The following is a 16896-nucleotide window of genomic DNA, read 5'->3' on the forward strand; positions in this document are numbered from 1 at the left end:
CCGGTTTGGATTGCACCAGCATCTCTTTTCTAAGTTTTTTCAGTTCTTAAATTCATCAATCAATCCTTTTATTTATGTGATAGGCCTGCATTTAAAATGAATATTTACCATAAATTAAAGGTATCTTATATTATTAGATATATTATTATAAAACATGCTTTAGTTAAGGAGTTATTGATATTTCAAGTGCAAAATGATGACACAAAACCTTAATAAAAAATGCACTTTTAAGTACTAATCAGCTAGCCTTCCCACAACAGCTTTTGTAGAGGTCGTATTGACGGTTAGGACAAAAACTGTGGTCAAAATTTAAGTCCTTCAAAATTGAGGTTGCCTTTTTTTCGCACTCTGCCTTGATCATTGGTGCTTTCTGAGCATTCTACTTCTAGTGTCTTTACTAATCCACCACTCAAGCATGATTAGGTGGAGGGTTCATGTTCACATTAGGAGCATCTTCCAATGTTATCCACCCTGCCTTGATTAGTTACAAAAGCTTTCTCTTGAAGGCGTTGCAAGTATGGATGTTATGTCCAGCAACACCAGCGTGGTATTCGCAAGTGAGCTCTGGCTTGTACCAATTAGGGTAAGGTGGCTACACGGGCGTCAGAGGTTTGGGAGCTACCTGCCTGATGCTTACTAGCTTCTAGTAGATCTCATTCAAGGTAATGGAGGTAGTTGTTCTTGGACCCTTCGGTAATTTCCAATTTGGCTTTTAAATTAAAAGTTTTAGGGCTCAAGTTTTATGATATCAACAACTTGGGATGGAGTATGGTAGTTTTGGGATGACGTTTTCCTACCCTTATAGTCGTCTCCAATATGGTTAACCTTTTTCCTTTCGAAGCCTATTTTCTTAATGGGTGCAAAAATTCTACCACTCTTGACACCTTGCTCTATACGTTCACACACTACCACAACGTCAGTGAATTATTGGGCTGAACTACCCATCACATGCTCATAATATGGTGCTTTGAGTGTGTTAGCAAATAAAGTGACTATCTCCTTGTCCAAAAGTAGGGGATGGACCTGAGCAGCTAATTCTCGCCATCTTTGAGCATATTCCTTTATGCTTTCTTTATCCTTTTTCTCTAGATTGGATAAGCTAGTTCTATCGGGAGCAATGTCCATGTTGTACTTGTACTGCTTGATAAAAGCATCCACCAGGTCTTTCCATCTCTAGATCTTTGTGTTATCCAATCTCATGTACCAGCTCAATGTTGCCCCACTTAAGCTATCTTGAAAAAAAATGCATCAATAATTTTTTATCATGTACTACTTCTACCATTTTATTGCAATAGGATTTGAGATGAGTCATGGGGCATTGTGTTCCATTATATTTGATGAACTCAAGAACACGAAACTTGTTCGGGACAACCACATTTGGGACCAGACACATCTCTGCTGCTCATACTGGATCATATAAGTCTACCCCCTTAATTACTCTGATTATGGCCTTTAATGCCTCTATCTTATCTTGATCAATGCTATCAGATGACTTGGCCTTGTGGGACTCATTAGAAAATGCATCCATGACTGCAGGGGCTGGTGCAGGTGTTGTTGATTGTACAAATGTTGGATTATGTTAAGGCTCTTGACCATGCTCACTCATTCCTTCTTCGGGCTTAGCTATCTGATTAAAGGTGACTGATCGGTTAGAAGGACCTTCACCAAAAGCATTTCTCAGTGTTTGCTCGAGTAAGCTAGTGAGGCAAGCCACACTTGTCTTTAGAGACTCCAACTCTTCTTGAAAATAGGCGTTACGGTGAGCGTGCTCTTCATCTTCCATGTTTCTCGCTCGAAGTCTGGTGTTGTAGACTCTTTGAAGACCTATATTTCAACATGATACATGTATGTATGTTATTTATAATGAATGGATGTATGTGTATGATGCAAATGTATATACATGCATATTAGAGAGTTCATACTCTAAAGATAAGTTTGGGTCGTTCCATGATAAGTGGCTTTCTACCTGGTCTCAAAAGGGTCTCTTACTGTCCTAGTGATCGCCCTCTTGAAGGCAATATTGGGGCTCAGTAGGTAATGGGATGGCATATGCACCAATCATTACTAGTTTAAGCTCTCAGCAAAGAGTTAGGGTTTACACAAACTTAAACCTTGACTAAAAGTCATAAGGTAAGCTGTTAGTCCCCCACTTAACCTAAAGTTTTTTTTTTAGTATAATTCCCCTCAAATATGAATGATGCATGAACTAATTTTATATAATGCATGAACAAATATGTATAAAATTAAAGCGTATGAGCAAATGAGTGTGAAAATTACCAATAACACAAAACCAAACAATAAAACACAATGATTAGACAAAAACAAAGCTTAGTCCACAAGGTCCCCAGTGGAGTCGTCATTATGTCGCACGTGTGCGGTGTCGTGGTGATCGTCCTCCCCACTTAAAGTGTGTATATCTGGAAAATATGGGAAGACAAGGAATTCTTGTCTTTTATCAGTGGAAAATTTGAAATGAGAGTTGTCACCTAGTATTCTGGTCACTAGGAACCCTAACTGGTCTTAGAGATCGGGTATGGAGACTAGTTGCATAAAGGGAAGGTATTAGCACCCCAAATGCATCCTACCTAAGGTAAGCTGCATTGTTTTATTTGTCTGATCAAAATTTAAGGTTTGGTCATGTTTTCTAATTGTTGGTCCTATCTATCTAAGATTCATGAAAAACCCTCCTTAGTAAGGAGGTTCTTATCTTAGTTGGGTAGAACCTAACCGTTTTAACGTTAGAAAAAATAAATAAATTTAATATCTAAAATACATATTACATGTAATATCGTACCCTGGATACTAAAAGACTAACAAAATAAAAAAATATATTTTTTGAAATTTTGGCCAATGTTCTCTTGACTTTAATAAATTGGTTATTAAAGCCAAAATACTAAAACATTGTTTTTTGGTGTATAAAAAACACTATGATTTTTTAGCTTTGAGACACTTGACCGTATGCACAAAACATTTTTTTTTCTTTTTTTCAAAGTTTTTTTTATTTTGGAAGTTTTGACGAAAACCAAGTATTTTAACATCGAATTTTGCATTTTAAGCAACATAAAAATACTATTTGATATTAATCAAAATGACATAAGAAATACACGAGAAAATTGTAAAATTCCAAAAAATATTTTTGAATTTTCTTTTAAAAAAAACTGGGTCGGACCTGGCCCAACCATTCTGGGCTAGGCCTGACCCGGCCCATATACTGTGGGTTGTACTCAGCCCAGCTGCATGGACTGGGTTGATGATCCAACCCATGAAATATAATTAGTTGGTTACTATGCTCATGCACAATAACTAGTTAATTATTTTGCTTGCTTACAGAAATATGCACAGTGCACGTTCTGCATGCAAGCAATGAAATGAAAAAATAGAGATGAGGGGAGGGTGTTACCTGCAACAGAAGACTTTGGGTAGATGAGCTAGCGGTGGAGAGGTGACAGTGGTGGCAGCAACGACAGATGGTGGTCGGCCTTTCTTCTTCTTCTCTATGTTTTTGTTCTTCTGCTTTGTTCTCCTCTGTTTCTATTTTTTCAATGTTTCTTCTTATGTTTCTCATGGTGCAGGTTTGTTATCAATGATGGGGAGCATGGTGGCAGCTGGCGGTGGCTCTGTGGTGGTGCTGGTGGCGGCTATGCAGACAGCAGCTGGTTGTTCTTCCTCCTTTCTCTCTTTCTTTGTTTTCACTTCCAAGACTTGGCAATGGCATTGGTGGCGCTGCTGCTGTTCTTCTTGTCCGTATAGAGGTGCATGCTTCTTCTTCTTATTCACGAGTGTTGCAGCAACGGAGGAAGATGGCAGCTGATGTGCTGCTCCTCCTTTTCTGCAAAGCTATCATCTGGAAGCCCGGTGGCAGCTGTTGTGCTGCTCCTCTTCCTTCTCTGCAAAGATATCAGCCCCTATGTTTTCTCTTTTGTTGTTTTTTTCCTGTTTTCCTTCTCTATTCGATTCTGTTTCTTCCCCCCTGTCACTGCTCTTCTCTTTCTTTCTTTTTTTCTCTGCCTCTTTTTCCTCCCTTTCTTCTCCCCCCCTCCCTCTTCTGTTTTTCCCCGCTTGTATTTATAGGCAGCCGGGGGAGAGGTTTGCCATACCCTGTTCAAGTGCAGGGGATGGGTCTCCGTCTCATTTTCCTTCCATAAATCTTGCAGGGTATGGTTGTATGGGTATGGGTGATGCAGGTTTTTTAGGCAAGTGGGGTGGAGAGAAAGAAAAGTTAGTGGGAAAAGATTTAAAATCTTCTTTTCCCCTGTCTTTGTATTTACAGAGGAGAAGAACCTGCACAGTGCTGTTTAAAACGGCACCATGCAGTTTTTTGTTTTGAAGAAAAGGAAAATGAATTTCGGAGACCCAAAAATGGGTTATGACACAGTTTGTGCTATGAAAGTACCAGGCATTTAATGTACCAAGTATTATACAACATAAATCTAAATTAGTCATTTAACAAGCAAAGTATTAAAGAGTAAACAAGATAACAAATACAAAACATGTTAGTATCAAACATTAAAGTCCATGTTAAGTTTACACTATACTTATTCTTACACCATTAGTGTAAACTTTTCACCTTGACATAATAAACTTAGCTAAACATAATAAAAGAAAAATAAATAAATAAACAAAATAAAAACATAAATAAGATAAAAGTTAACTAAGTAAAGGAAAGGAAATGAAAAGCATAAACTACGATATAAAATCTTGATAAAAATGCACTTTTAAGTACTAATCACATACCAATATAAGTAATCATCCATGAACCCTTTGGTTAGAAGATGCATCGTTATAACATCTTGATGCAAAAACTTTTTATTTTTATAATTCCTGTATGGACACCTAATACCACCATCAGTAAAATTCCTCAGGATGTTGCGAAATTAGTAAAACCCTAAACCCCGTTACAATAATCTATCCTCCGCAACCCTTGAGATGAGTCTCGATACATCCATGACTTTTATCAAACTTCTATAAAATTATGACGACAACATGTATTAATTAACTATATTACGTAAATAAACATAAAAAAAATATTGATTTGCCCGATATTATCCAACAAATTAAAAAAAAAACTTATGTTAAATATTTATTATCAATTGTCAATGTCCATACAAATATATATATATGAAAATCACAACTTTGCAATATAATTGATAAAAATTAAAACAAACCCGTTACATAAGCTATTATTTATTTCATCTCAATAAATCTAATTTGTTGTAATTCACATAAAGTTTTAACAGTTTACAAATAAATATAATTTGACAAAATCTAAAACAAACTATAACAACTATAAAACTTATACGTTTATACTACAAGTTTCTTTGACAAATAACAATTAAACAAGTACATACGTTAACAAAATACCTATACTAAAAAAAATAATAAAATTCACATCTAAATGTTAAAACTACAAAAAAAAAATGATAAAATTCATAAGAACGAATGTTGTGACCATATACAAAAGTATAAGAAACTTGAGTGCTTGTGTTGAGAAGAGGGAGAAAGCTGGGATGGATGATTGGTTGCAGTTTGGGAGGAGGGAGGTGGGATGGGGAAGAAGGAGAAATAGAGTAAGAAAGTGTTGGCAGAATAGGTATATATTGACTTTTACCAATGGAATCACCGACGAAAACTTTCTATCTAGTCGTCCATCGATGATTCTACTGGTGAACGTGCCATGTTACTGCATGGAGATCTCGGTTTGAATCTCTTGGTTAGTCCGTTGATAAAATCATCTGAAAAAATCCATTTCATCACACCATTACAACTTTCTAAAAAAACTAAATAATCTGTCAATGATACAGTCGATACATACCGACGAATATAATTCATTGGTATATATCAACTATATCACCAACAGGTATTGTTTATCAGTATAAACCGATAGAATTGGAGACGGAATTATTGCTATTGGTAAAAATTACCAACGAAAACATTTTGTTAGTTTTCACTGTTTTTATGTTGTGATTTACTTAGTAATATTTTAATCAATTCCATTAAATTTTATTTTATTTTAAATTAACATGGGTGATTAAAGATTTAAAATATATTCTTTAAATGGATTCCAACAACACAAGAAGATTTATGTTAATTAAACTAATTTCAATTTCTCCTCAAATAAATATTAAAAAATTGAAAATAAAATTGAAAATAAAACTAAATAATAATTTATAAATTTAATTTATAATTAATTTACTTTTTATAATAACATCAATATTTGTTAAAATTTATTCAAATTCACATAAACATTGATTTGAGCTAATTTAAAATGACACAAAGTTTTGTAAATGAATCCGCAACAAAATAGGAGCCCACTTGCTAGTTTTATTGTTTTAGTAATTATTGGCATCTTGTATTTTTTTTTATGGACTTTTATTTCATTATTAAAATGAAAAACAATAACATACATGCAAAAAATAACAATTAACAAAATTAATATTAATTGGTGTAAATGAACGGTTTATGGCATTTTCTCTTTCAACTATCTACCCAACTTCTTCAACCTACCTATAAGATAGCTTTTAAATCTAACCTGAAAGTTCAATTAAGATAAGTCATGAATAAGATAAGATGAGCTGATTATAAATCATTCTAAATTTTTATTTTAAAAAGATAAAAAAATTAAATAGATTTTAACCAAGTTTTAATTAAGTTTTTTAATCAGATATATACTGATACAATTCTCCTCTAATTATTATTTAAAATTAGATTAGTTTAGATCTTAAATCATCTTAGTTAAAGGTTAATTGGCCAAGCCATCGAATTGGACTTTAAAATAGTGAACTAAAATCGACCATTATATGTGTGTGTGGCAACTCCAATTCATTCAAATTAATCAATGTGGTTAAGGCTTTTGCATAAATTAACTACTTATGAATAGAGATGTTATTCTTCTTTTTTAATTTTTTATTTTTTTTATAGAAACAAAGCATTCATGATCCATGCTAAAGGGCATTAATTAGTAAACATAGGTTAAAATTGTTGTCGTTTCTTTCCATGTTATCTATCTTTATTTAGATTCTAAAAGAACAAGTCCAAATAGATTAGATAGAAAAATACTTTTAATAACATTTTCTCTAATCTGTCGATATAATAATTATGTAATGCTGCATATCATAAACTGCCTAACATCTTTGTTCTAATTATTATTCAGTAATTTCCAACTGAACTTTAGTCCTAACTCCTAAAGTCTGTGTTAAGAAGATAGATCACTTTAGTCATCGACGACTTGCTAAGAAGACTAGCAAAGGTAAAGAAGCCAAAGGCCGACCGAATCTTATTGACGACTAATGATACCTCTCCTACCATTGCTTTTACCTAATCCACTTATATATGTTCAGGTCAATATATATCCCTCAAAGAATGACCAGAACAACAAGGGCTGTTGTCTTTTCCAAACTTGAAATTATTCTTTTAATATATATATATATATATATATATAGATATATATCTTCTTGAAAGGAGACACTATTTCCTTGGAAGCTCAACGTGCTTCATGGGCGAGCAGCAGGGCGAGCTTCCTTCCATAAATTGATGACATTAATTAGGTTTTGCATGAAATACATAGAGATCAGGACAACCCTAGCTAGTCAAAACTTGACTAACATCATCCACTTTCACACCTATCAGCCTAGCCTAATTCACAACAGCTAGCCAAACGGCATAGATCGATCATTTCAAAGCCAGCAGTGTGAACTGAACTCGCCAGTACTACATGGATTTCCACTTTCCATGCTACCAAACCAGTTAACTGGGAATGACGTGAAAAGACGTGTATACAAGGAAAATACAAAGGCGGGTGATTAAGGTTATCAATAAAGAGATAGATAGGAAACATGGATCCCGACATTATTGAAAGATGACAAGACCTCTTTGTTTTTTCCAAGACCGTTAAAGATGACAGTTCATGATGAGTTACCAGTGAAGATTGGAATCAAACAGTTTCCGGCTTAATTACCACGGTCCGTCCAGCTCGGTTGGTCGGATAGAGCTAAGGATCATCATCATCCCTCATTGGATTGGATATTTGGACTGCCTTAGTTTTTCTATCTATGGGTTTTCACCTTTCTCATCTAAACAGCTGGAAATCACTAAGTACGTTTTCTTGATTGTAAGAAATTATTAACTGGCGACAAGAACACCATTGACATTTAGGCGCGCTTCTTTTTCTTAATATCTTTGTAGACATCAAGTCTCCGGACATTTATTTGAGATAAATCGAAATGATTTATGAAAAATAAATAAATAAAAATCAAGTATTAAATGGTAAAAACAAAAAAAAAATTATAGAAGCATTTACAATTCTTTACCCCTTGCTAAATACGTATATACTTAGAGCACTCCTCAACCAGTTTCAGTAATAACAATTTCTTTCTCATCCATATATATATCCCTCGTCTGATCATGATAATTCGTGTCCTACTTTTAGTGCAAAATCCCGTGAAGTTGGTGAGTCATGCATTGACTTGGTGCCTTTTATATATAACAGGCGAACTTAGTGCATGTTAAACCTATTTTAATTTTGATATATGCACCTTTCCCTTACTCTTATTTTAATCTTGAAGGAAAAACGAAGAAACACTGTGAAATAATTACACAATTATTAAGCTCAATTGTTCATTTAATTTATATGTGCACCGTGCAGTATCATCACAATCATGTACACATACATAGAATTGTCAAAGCCAGACAACTTATTGCTGGTAACATAGGATGATTCCCCATCATAGAAGTGTATGATCCCAATCCATTGACTAGAAAAGCAATTAGAGAAGAAAGCAAAATAAAAAGATAGAAACGGACGTGCTTGTCATGTGTGTAGCCTGAGGACCGTGCTTTTAGTACGTAGAATTTTCTTCTGTTACATTAATATTATTGAGAATGGACGATGAAGACGTGATTAAGGCACCCACATTTCTTTAGGGGAGATATATATATATCATAATGTTTTGGGTTGGATTAAAAAACGCCACAGCCTCGGAACCTCCTGTATGGACCATACGCCATGGTTCCAAACTAAAGCCACCAAAACGAGGAAAAAAGAGAAGGGGCCCCTATGGAGGTAAAGACGGGGAAGAAAATACCTCATACCCACTCGTACTATCACATCTCGCCCCCATTGCAAAAGAAGGCAAACCCACAGCAGCTAAAAGCCAAATCTCCCGTCAATTTCAATCGTATATATAATAATTAAATAAATAAAAAGCAAAAATATACCCCTGCACCACCAAATTTAAGTTCACCCATAAAAGTTGCCCATTATGACCATATATCTTGTCATATGAATATATAATTCGGACAGGCCAAAGACAACCATGCCCCTCATTAGGACATAGGTGGTCCAGTGTGCCCGAGGACAGGCCTTGTTATTTGCCGTCTACTGACCCTAATTAGAAAGATCCTACGAACCCAATTAACAAAGTAAAAGATCATCAAGATAACTAGATGAGGTATATAATCAAGAAAAAGGCATGCAAATGATACGGCCAAAAAGTTCTTGCATGCACTCACCTGTGAGTGGTTTATTCCGATTCACACATGATTTTTTCTCATCTCAATTTCATCAACGAACCACCTAGCAGGCTTTCGAATATATGTGTATATATATAAATAAATAAAAGTTGATTGACGAATAAGATTACCATATTATCCCCACAAGAAACTTATGCTGTGTTTGGCTGAGAGAGGATCTAAAAAGCCACATCCATTTACAAAAGTTGAGAGGATTATTGAAAGTGAGGATATTCCCCGTTTTTTACAACAGAACCCCATATCTTCTCATTCCCTTTTTTTCCATCCCCGAAAATTCTCCACGATCGAAGACCCTACTAAGACACTACAAAAAAAATTTCTAAAAAAAAAAAAACATTTGATTTCCGTGTAAAGAGTTTTCTTTCTTTTTCTACTGCGAAAGTGTTTAGAACTCTCTAGGGTCAACAAAAATTGACAAGCCGGGTGGTGATTTAGTCCAGTCACCAACAGACCCGTCGCTATAGTCCTCCCCGAGCCTCTTAATACACCACAAATCCTCTGCGCACGATAGCATTTTCCAGTGCGGTATTCCTAACTTAAGCGGTTCGCGATTTGCTACCTCAGTAACCACCACTCCACATCCACTCTCTTTAGCCAAGTTATGCACGTGACCACACAACGCTTTCGTCATTTTAGCTGCGCGTGGTCCTTCACCCCCCAAACCATACATAAAATACAACCCGAAGGGCCTAAACACCGCAGGCACCGAAGGCAACCTCAAGAATGGCAACGCCTTGTCGACAACTCTCGTTGTTTTAGCAAATGTCCGCTTCACGCGCGACGCGCCACGCACTTCAAGCCTGAAAACATCCTTGCAGTTCCACACGCTGAGCACAGCCCACGACTCCGGCGGGTCGGATAGAAAGTTTTCCGACCCGACCCACAATCCGGAGTTTAAACTGCCACGTGGCACGGCCAAGAAATTCCCCACATTCAGCTTGTTCTTGAGGACGGAGTCGATGTCCCGAGGGAAGAACTCGGTGGTGGCGAATCGTCGTCGGTACAGCAACTCGGCGTCGTACGGGGTGAGTTTGATGATTGTTACACGGTTTGATACAGGGACCCGGTGAGCGAAGACCGGGTTGACTAGGATTGAGGGAGTACGGAACTTGGAGTAGCCGCATTTGTCGGTGAAGAGCTTAACGGAAGCGTGGTTGTCGTTTTCAGTTGCTATGTAGGAATATTCAGCGCCGTTTTGACGAAACCAAGCTTCCATTTGATGTACCAATTTTAGGCCTATGCCCATCCTCCTGAGAAAAAGATTGGATTAAATTAAATGAAAAGGATACAATTATTAATATTAATTAGCATCATCATTATTATTGAGCATTGAAGACAAAACATAAGAGATGTTACAAGAGATGTTACTATGTCTTAATAATAATATTAAAATGGTTCGACCCAATAATTAGAGGGGATATGTCATTTAATTATAATAATTAATTACAGCCGGTCTTTCACTGTATAGGGGAACGAAAATCAGCATTTTTTTTGTACAACTTTCTTTTCATAACGTAAAGTAAATCCATCTCTTCAATCCGATCAAGTTGACGACAAAATGCAAAAGAACAAAACATAGCATTAGCATCAAAGTTGATTCGTTTGGAATTACAAGTAGATGTGAGGATATGGGGTCATTTCTTGATTGGGATATTTCAGGGAAAAAGAAAATAATTAGAAAAAACAGTGGTGTACTAAGATGAATATGCAGGCTAGGAGTACTTACCGGTGTGAAGGAGAGACACGAAGGCCTAAAATGTAAGCAACTTTGGTGTAAACAGGGACGGGTTTGGAAAGGTCATTATTACTGATGACATTGTAGGAGTAGCTGTTTTTCACAGTTCTTGAAAGCTTTTTGCCACATGTAACGGTTTTGATGCAACCTCTTATCATCCCCACTATCTCTTCTCCTATCTCGGCCACCTATTAATAATATTACATGGCATGGTTGCACATGATTAGTCAATCTCGTTTTCTCGAAGGTAGTGGTAGTAACTAGCAGGTAAGAAGGAAAAAAATTAAGGACAAATTTCACAGAAAATGGACAAGTACTAATGTTCGTGTGTACCAGCATGAGGAAAGCAGGGGAATTGCGGACCCTGCAAATTGGGTCACCCAAGAGGTCGGTAAAGAGAGAGAGCTTGCCGCCGGGACCAACTTCACATCTTCTCTCTACTTCTTCAACACCAAATCCATCTGTTCTTGGATCAAATTCTCTAACCACTATCATATTCACTCTCTCTTCTCCCATAATATATATGTGTGCGTGTGTAACTATTTGTAATAAAATTAAACACAACAAGAGGAGAAAAAACGAGGTTAGAGAGAACCTTAAAGGGCAACAGAGGCTGCAACTTCAGTTGGGATTGGAAAAGGGATTGTACGTATATATAGAGAGAAGGGGGGGGAAGACAAGGGATAGGTAAGCAGACTGAATAACTTGTGGAATAAGCAAGGAAAGACTCAAGAGCAAAGGCTATATGAAGCTAGCTTAGGGGGGTAGGCCTTCGAAATTAGAGAAACCAAAAAGGATCAGAAAAGAGAATATCTTCGAAAGAGCTAAGATATGGCATAAATAACGAAAGAAATTAACAAGTGAAGAAAGGAAATCCAAAAGGGTGCGGCGAGCCCTTTAAGTTTCAACTTGTGGTGCTAGCTATCTCCTTTACTTATAGGTGGTGGGTAGTTCTTCACTGCAGAGGCTCAAGTGCACTAATGGTACCTATAAATACCTGAATTTTGTGGATTTTTTTCAAGGAAAAAACTCTCTCTAGAATCGCCTCACCTCCTTTTCCTTCTCTTTCTCTATTTTTATTTAATTCAGTGCTTTTTCAAGTCCCTATCTCTCCTTCCCCCATCTGTCTGTCTACATGTCGTTTATTTCTCTCTCTCTCTCTCTTACTGGTAACAATATTATTAATAAATGGTTATCCTTCGAATATATAGTAATTGGTAGTAATAAATAAGAAATGCTCATCATCACAGAAAAAAAAAAAAATCGGAGGGGGAAATGGGGGGGGGGGGTGTGTAATAACAATTTCTTTCTCATCCATATATATATCCCTCGTCTGATCATGATAATTCGTGTCCTACTTTTAGTGCAAAATCCCGTGAAGTTGGTGAGTCATGCATTGACTTGGTGCCTTTTATATATAACAGGCGAACTTAGTGCATGTTAAACCTATTTTAATTTTGATATATGCACCTTTCCCTTACTCTTATTTTAATCTTGAAGGAAAAACGAAGAAACACTGTGAAATAATTACACAATTATTAAGCTCAATTGTTCATTTAATTTATATGTGCACCGTGCAGTATCATCACAATCATGTACACATACATAGAATTGTCAAAGCCAGACAACTTATTGCTGGTAACATAGGATGATTCCCCATCATAGAAGTGTATGATCCCAATCCATTGACTAGAAAAGCAATTAGAGAAGAAAGCAAAATAAAAAGATAGAAACGGACGTGCTTGTCATGTGTGTAGCCTGAGGACCGTGCTTTTAGTACGTAGAATTTTCTTCTGTTACATTAATATTATTGAGAATGGACGATGAAGACGTGATTAAGGCACCCACATTTCTTTAGGGGAGATATATATATATCATAATGTTTTGGGTTGGATTAAAAAACGCCACAGCCTCGGAACCTCCTGTATGGACCATACGCCATGGTTCCAAACTAAAGCCACCAAAACGAGGAAAAAAGAGAAGGGGCCCCTATGGAGGTAAAGACGGGGAAGAAAATACCTCATACCCACTCGTACTATCACATCTCGCCCCCATTGCAAAAGAAGGCAAACCCACAGCAGCTAAAAGCCAAATCTCCCGTCAATTTCAATCGTATATATAATAATTAAATAAATAAAAAGCAAAAATATACCCCTGCACCACCAAATTTAAGTTCACCCATAAAAGTTGCCCATTATGACCATATATCTTGTCATATGAATATATAATTCGGACAGGCCAAAGACAACCATGCCCCTCATTAGGACATAGGTGGTCCAGTGTGCCCGAGGACAGGCCTTGTTATTTGCCGTCTACTGACCCTAATTAGAAAGATACTACGAACCCAATTAACAAAGGAAAAGATCATCAAGATAATTAGATGAGGTATATAATCAAGAAAAAGGCATGCAAATGATACGGCCAAAAAGTTCTTGCATGCACTCACCTGTGAGTGGTTTATTCCGATTCACACATGATTTTTTCTCATCTCAATTTCATCAACGAACCACCTAGCAGGCTTTCGAATATATGTGTATATATATAAATAAATAAAAGTTGATTGACGAATAAGATTACCATATTATCCCCACAAGAAACTTATGCTGTGTTTGGCTGAGAGAGGATCTAAAAAGCCACATCCATTTACAAAAGTTGAGAGGATTATTGAAAGTGAGGATATTCCCCGTTTTTTACAACAGAACCCCATATCTTCTCATTCCCTTTTTTTCCATCCCCGAAAATTCTCCACGATCGAAGACCCTACTAAGACACTACAAAAAAAATTTCTAAAAAAAAAAAAACATTTGATTTCCGTGTAAAGAGTTTTCTTTCTTTTTCTACTGCGAAAGTGTTTAGAACTCTCTAGGGTCAACAAAAATTGACAAGCCGGGTGGTGATTTAGTCCAGTCACCAACAGACCCGTCGCTATAGTCCTCCCCGAGCCTCTTAATACACCACAAATCCTCTGCGCACGATAGCATTTTCCAGTGCGGTATTCCTAACTTAAGCGGTTCGCGATTTGCTACCTCAGTAACCACCACTCCACATCCACTCTCTTTAGCCAAGTTATGCACGTGACCACACAACGCTTTCGTCATTTTAGCTGCGCGTGGTCCTTCACCCCCCAAACCATACATAAAATACAACCCGAAGGGCCTAAACACCGCAGGCACCGAAGGCAACCTCAAGAATGGCAACGCCTTGTCGACAACTCTCGTTGTTTTAGCAAATGTCCGCTTCACGCGCGACGCGCCACGCACTTCAAGCCTGAAAACATCCTTGCAGTTCCACACGCTGAGCACAGCCCACGACTCCGGCGGGTCGGATAGAAAGTTTTCCGACCCGGCCCACAATCCGGAGTTTAAACTGCCACGTGGCACGGCCAAGAAATTCCCCACATTCAGCTTGTTCTTGAGGACGGAGTCGATGTCCCGAGGGAAGAACTCGGTGGTGGCGAATCGTCGTCGGTACAGCAACTCGGCGTCGTACGGGGTGAGTTTGATGATTGTTACACGGTTTGATACAGGGACCCGGTGAGCGAAGACCGGGTTGACTAGGATTGAGGGAGTACGGAACTTGGAGTAGCCGCATTTGTCGGTGAAGAGCTTAACGGAAGCGTGGTTGTCGTTTTCAGTTGCTATGTAGGAATATTCAGCGCCGTTTTGACGAAACCAAGCTTCCATTTGATGTACCAATTTTAGGCCTATGCCCATCCTCCTGAGAAAAAGATTGGATTAAATTAAATGAAAAGGATACAATTATTAATATTAATTAGCATCATCATTATTATTGAGCATTGAAGACAAAACATAAGAGATGTTACAAGAGATGTTACTATGTCTTAATAATAATATTAAAATGGTTCGACCCAATAATTAGAGGGGATATGTCATTTAATTATAATAATTAATTACAGCCGGTCTTTCACTGTATAGGGGAACGAAAATCAGCATTTTTTTTGTACAACTTTCTTTTCATAACGTAAAGTAAATCCATCTCTTCAATCCGATCAAGTTGACGACAAAATGCAAAAGAACAAAACATAGCATTAGCATCAAAGTTGATTCGTTTGGAATTACAAGTAGATGTGAGGATATGGGGTCATTTCTTGATTGGGATATTTCAGGGAAAAAGAAAATAATTAGAAAAAACAGTGGTGTACTAAGATGAATATGCAGGCTAGGAGTACTTACCGGTGTGAAGGAGAGACACGAAGGCCTAAAATGTAAGCAACTTTGGTGTAAACAGGGACGGGTTTGGAAAGGTCATTATTACTGATGACATTGTAGGAGTAGCTGTTTTTCACAGTTCTTGAAAGCTTTTTGCCACATGTAACGGTTTTGATGCAACCTCTTATCATCCCCACTATCTCTTCTCCTATCTCGGCCACCTATTAATAATATTACATGGCATGGTTGCACATGATTAGTCAATCTCGTTTTCTCGAAGGTAGTGGTAGTAACTAGCAGGTAAGAAGGAAAAAAATTAAGGACAAATTTCACAGAAAATGGACAAGTACTAATGTTCGTGTGTACCAGCATGAGGAAAGCAGGGGAATTGCGGACCCTGCAAATTGGGTCACCCAAGAGGTCGGTAAAGAGAGAGAGCTTGCCGCCGGGACCAACTTCACATCTTCTCTCTACTTCTTCAACACCAAATCCATCTGTTCTTGGATCAAATTCTCTAACCACTATCATATTCACTCTCTCTTCTCCCATAATATATATGTGTGCGTGTGTAACTATTTGTAATAAAATTAAACACAACAAGAGGAGAAAAAACGAGGTTAGAGAGAACCTTAAAGGGCAACACAGGCTGCAACTTCAGTTGGGATTGGAAAAGGGATTGTACGTATATATAGAGAGAAGGGGGGGGAAGACAAGGGATAGGTAAGCAGACTGAATAACTTGTGGAATAAGCAAGGAAAGACTCAAGAGCAAAGGCTATATGAAGCTAGCTTAGGGGGGTAGGCCTTCGAAATTAGAGAAACCAAAAAGGATCAGAAAAGAGAATATCTTCGAAAGAGCTAAGATATGGCATAAATAACGAAAGAAATTAACAAGTGAAGAAAGGAAATCCAAAAGGGTGCGGCGAGCCCTTTAAGTTTCAACTTGTGGTGCTAGCTATCTCCTTTACTTATAGGTGGTGGGTAGTTCTTCACTGCAGAGGCTCAAGTGCACTTATGGTACCTATAAATACCTGAATTTTGTGGATTTTTTTCAAGGAACTCTCTCTCTCTAGAATCGCCTCGCCTCCTTTTCCTTCTCTTTCTCTATTTTTAAGAATCGCCTCACCTCCTTTTCCTTCTCTTTCTCTATTTTTATTTAATTCAGTGCTTTTTCAAGTCCCTATCTCTCCTTCCCCCATCTGTCTGTCTACATGTCGTTTATTTCTCTCTCTCTCTCTCTTACTGGTAACAATATTATTAATAAATGGTTATCCTTCGAATATATAGTAATTGGTAGTAATAAATAAGAAATGCTCATCATCACAGGAAAAAAAAAAAATCGGAAGAGGAAATGGCGGCTTTGGCTGCGCAGCTCTCCCTCAGCTGCAAGTATTTCATTTTGATCATGTACGATGCGCTGCCATCTTTACCCCGATTGTAATCATTACCTTTATTTTACCTCGCT

The 16896-nt window shown here is 37.2% G+C and overlaps 2 protein-coding genes across 2 annotated transcripts; both read right to left on the bottom strand.

Annotated features, from left to right (window-relative positions):
• Window positions 1-9685: 9685 nt before the first annotated feature.
• LOC105113373 (probable N-acetyltransferase HLS1) lies at window positions 9686-12314 on the bottom strand. The gene is made up of 3 exons (XM_011009527.1): window positions 11597-12314; window positions 11255-11451; window positions 9686-10778 (listed from the first exon to the last, which is right to left on the bottom strand). The coding sequence occupies exons 1-3, from the start codon at window positions 11777-11779 to the stop codon at window positions 9914-9916; spliced, it is 1245 nt and encodes a 414-aa protein (XP_011007829.1). The 5' UTR covers window positions 11780-12314; the 3' UTR covers window positions 9686-9913.
• A 1573-nt stretch (window positions 12315-13887) lies between these two features.
• On the bottom strand, window positions 13888-16496 carry LOC105113374 (probable N-acetyltransferase HLS1). The gene is made up of 3 exons (XM_011009528.1): window positions 15799-16496; window positions 15457-15653; window positions 13888-14980 (listed from the first exon to the last, which is right to left on the bottom strand). Exons 1-3 carry the CDS (start codon window positions 15979-15981, stop codon window positions 14116-14118), a joined length of 1245 nt encoding a protein of 414 aa, XP_011007830.1. The 5' UTR covers window positions 15982-16496; the 3' UTR covers window positions 13888-14115.
• Between the last annotated feature and the right edge of the window lie 400 nt (window positions 16497-16896).

This window comes from Populus euphratica, unplaced genomic scaffold (genome assembly GCF_000495115.2).
Source record: "Populus euphratica unplaced genomic scaffold, PopEup_1.0 scaffold415.1, whole genome shotgun sequence".
Lineage (NCBI taxonomy): Eukaryota > Viridiplantae > Streptophyta > Magnoliopsida > Malpighiales > Salicaceae > Populus > Populus euphratica.

Bases quoted from the DNA above. Each gene is read 5' to 3' on its own strand.
- LOC105113373 (XM_011009527.1), bottom strand. From the start codon at position 11,779: ATGGGAGAAGAGAGAGTGAATATGATAGTGGTTAGAGAATTTGATCCA. The intron at 11,452-11,596 runs GTACACACGAAC...TATTATTAATAG, and splicing joins CCCCTGCTTTCCTCATGCTG to GTGGCCGAGATAGGAGAAGA. The intron at 10,779-11,254 runs GTAAGTACTCCT...TCTTTTTCTCAG, and splicing joins CGTGTCTCTCCTTCACACCG to GAGGATGGGCATAGGCCTAA.
- LOC105113374 (XM_011009528.1), bottom strand. From the start codon at position 15,981: ATGGGAGAAGAGAGAGTGAATATGATAGTGGTTAGAGAATTTGATCCA. The intron at 15,654-15,798 runs GTACACACGAAC...TATTATTAATAG, and splicing joins CCCCTGCTTTCCTCATGCTG to GTGGCCGAGATAGGAGAAGA. The intron at 14,981-15,456 runs GTAAGTACTCCT...TCTTTTTCTCAG, and splicing joins CGTGTCTCTCCTTCACACCG to GAGGATGGGCATAGGCCTAA.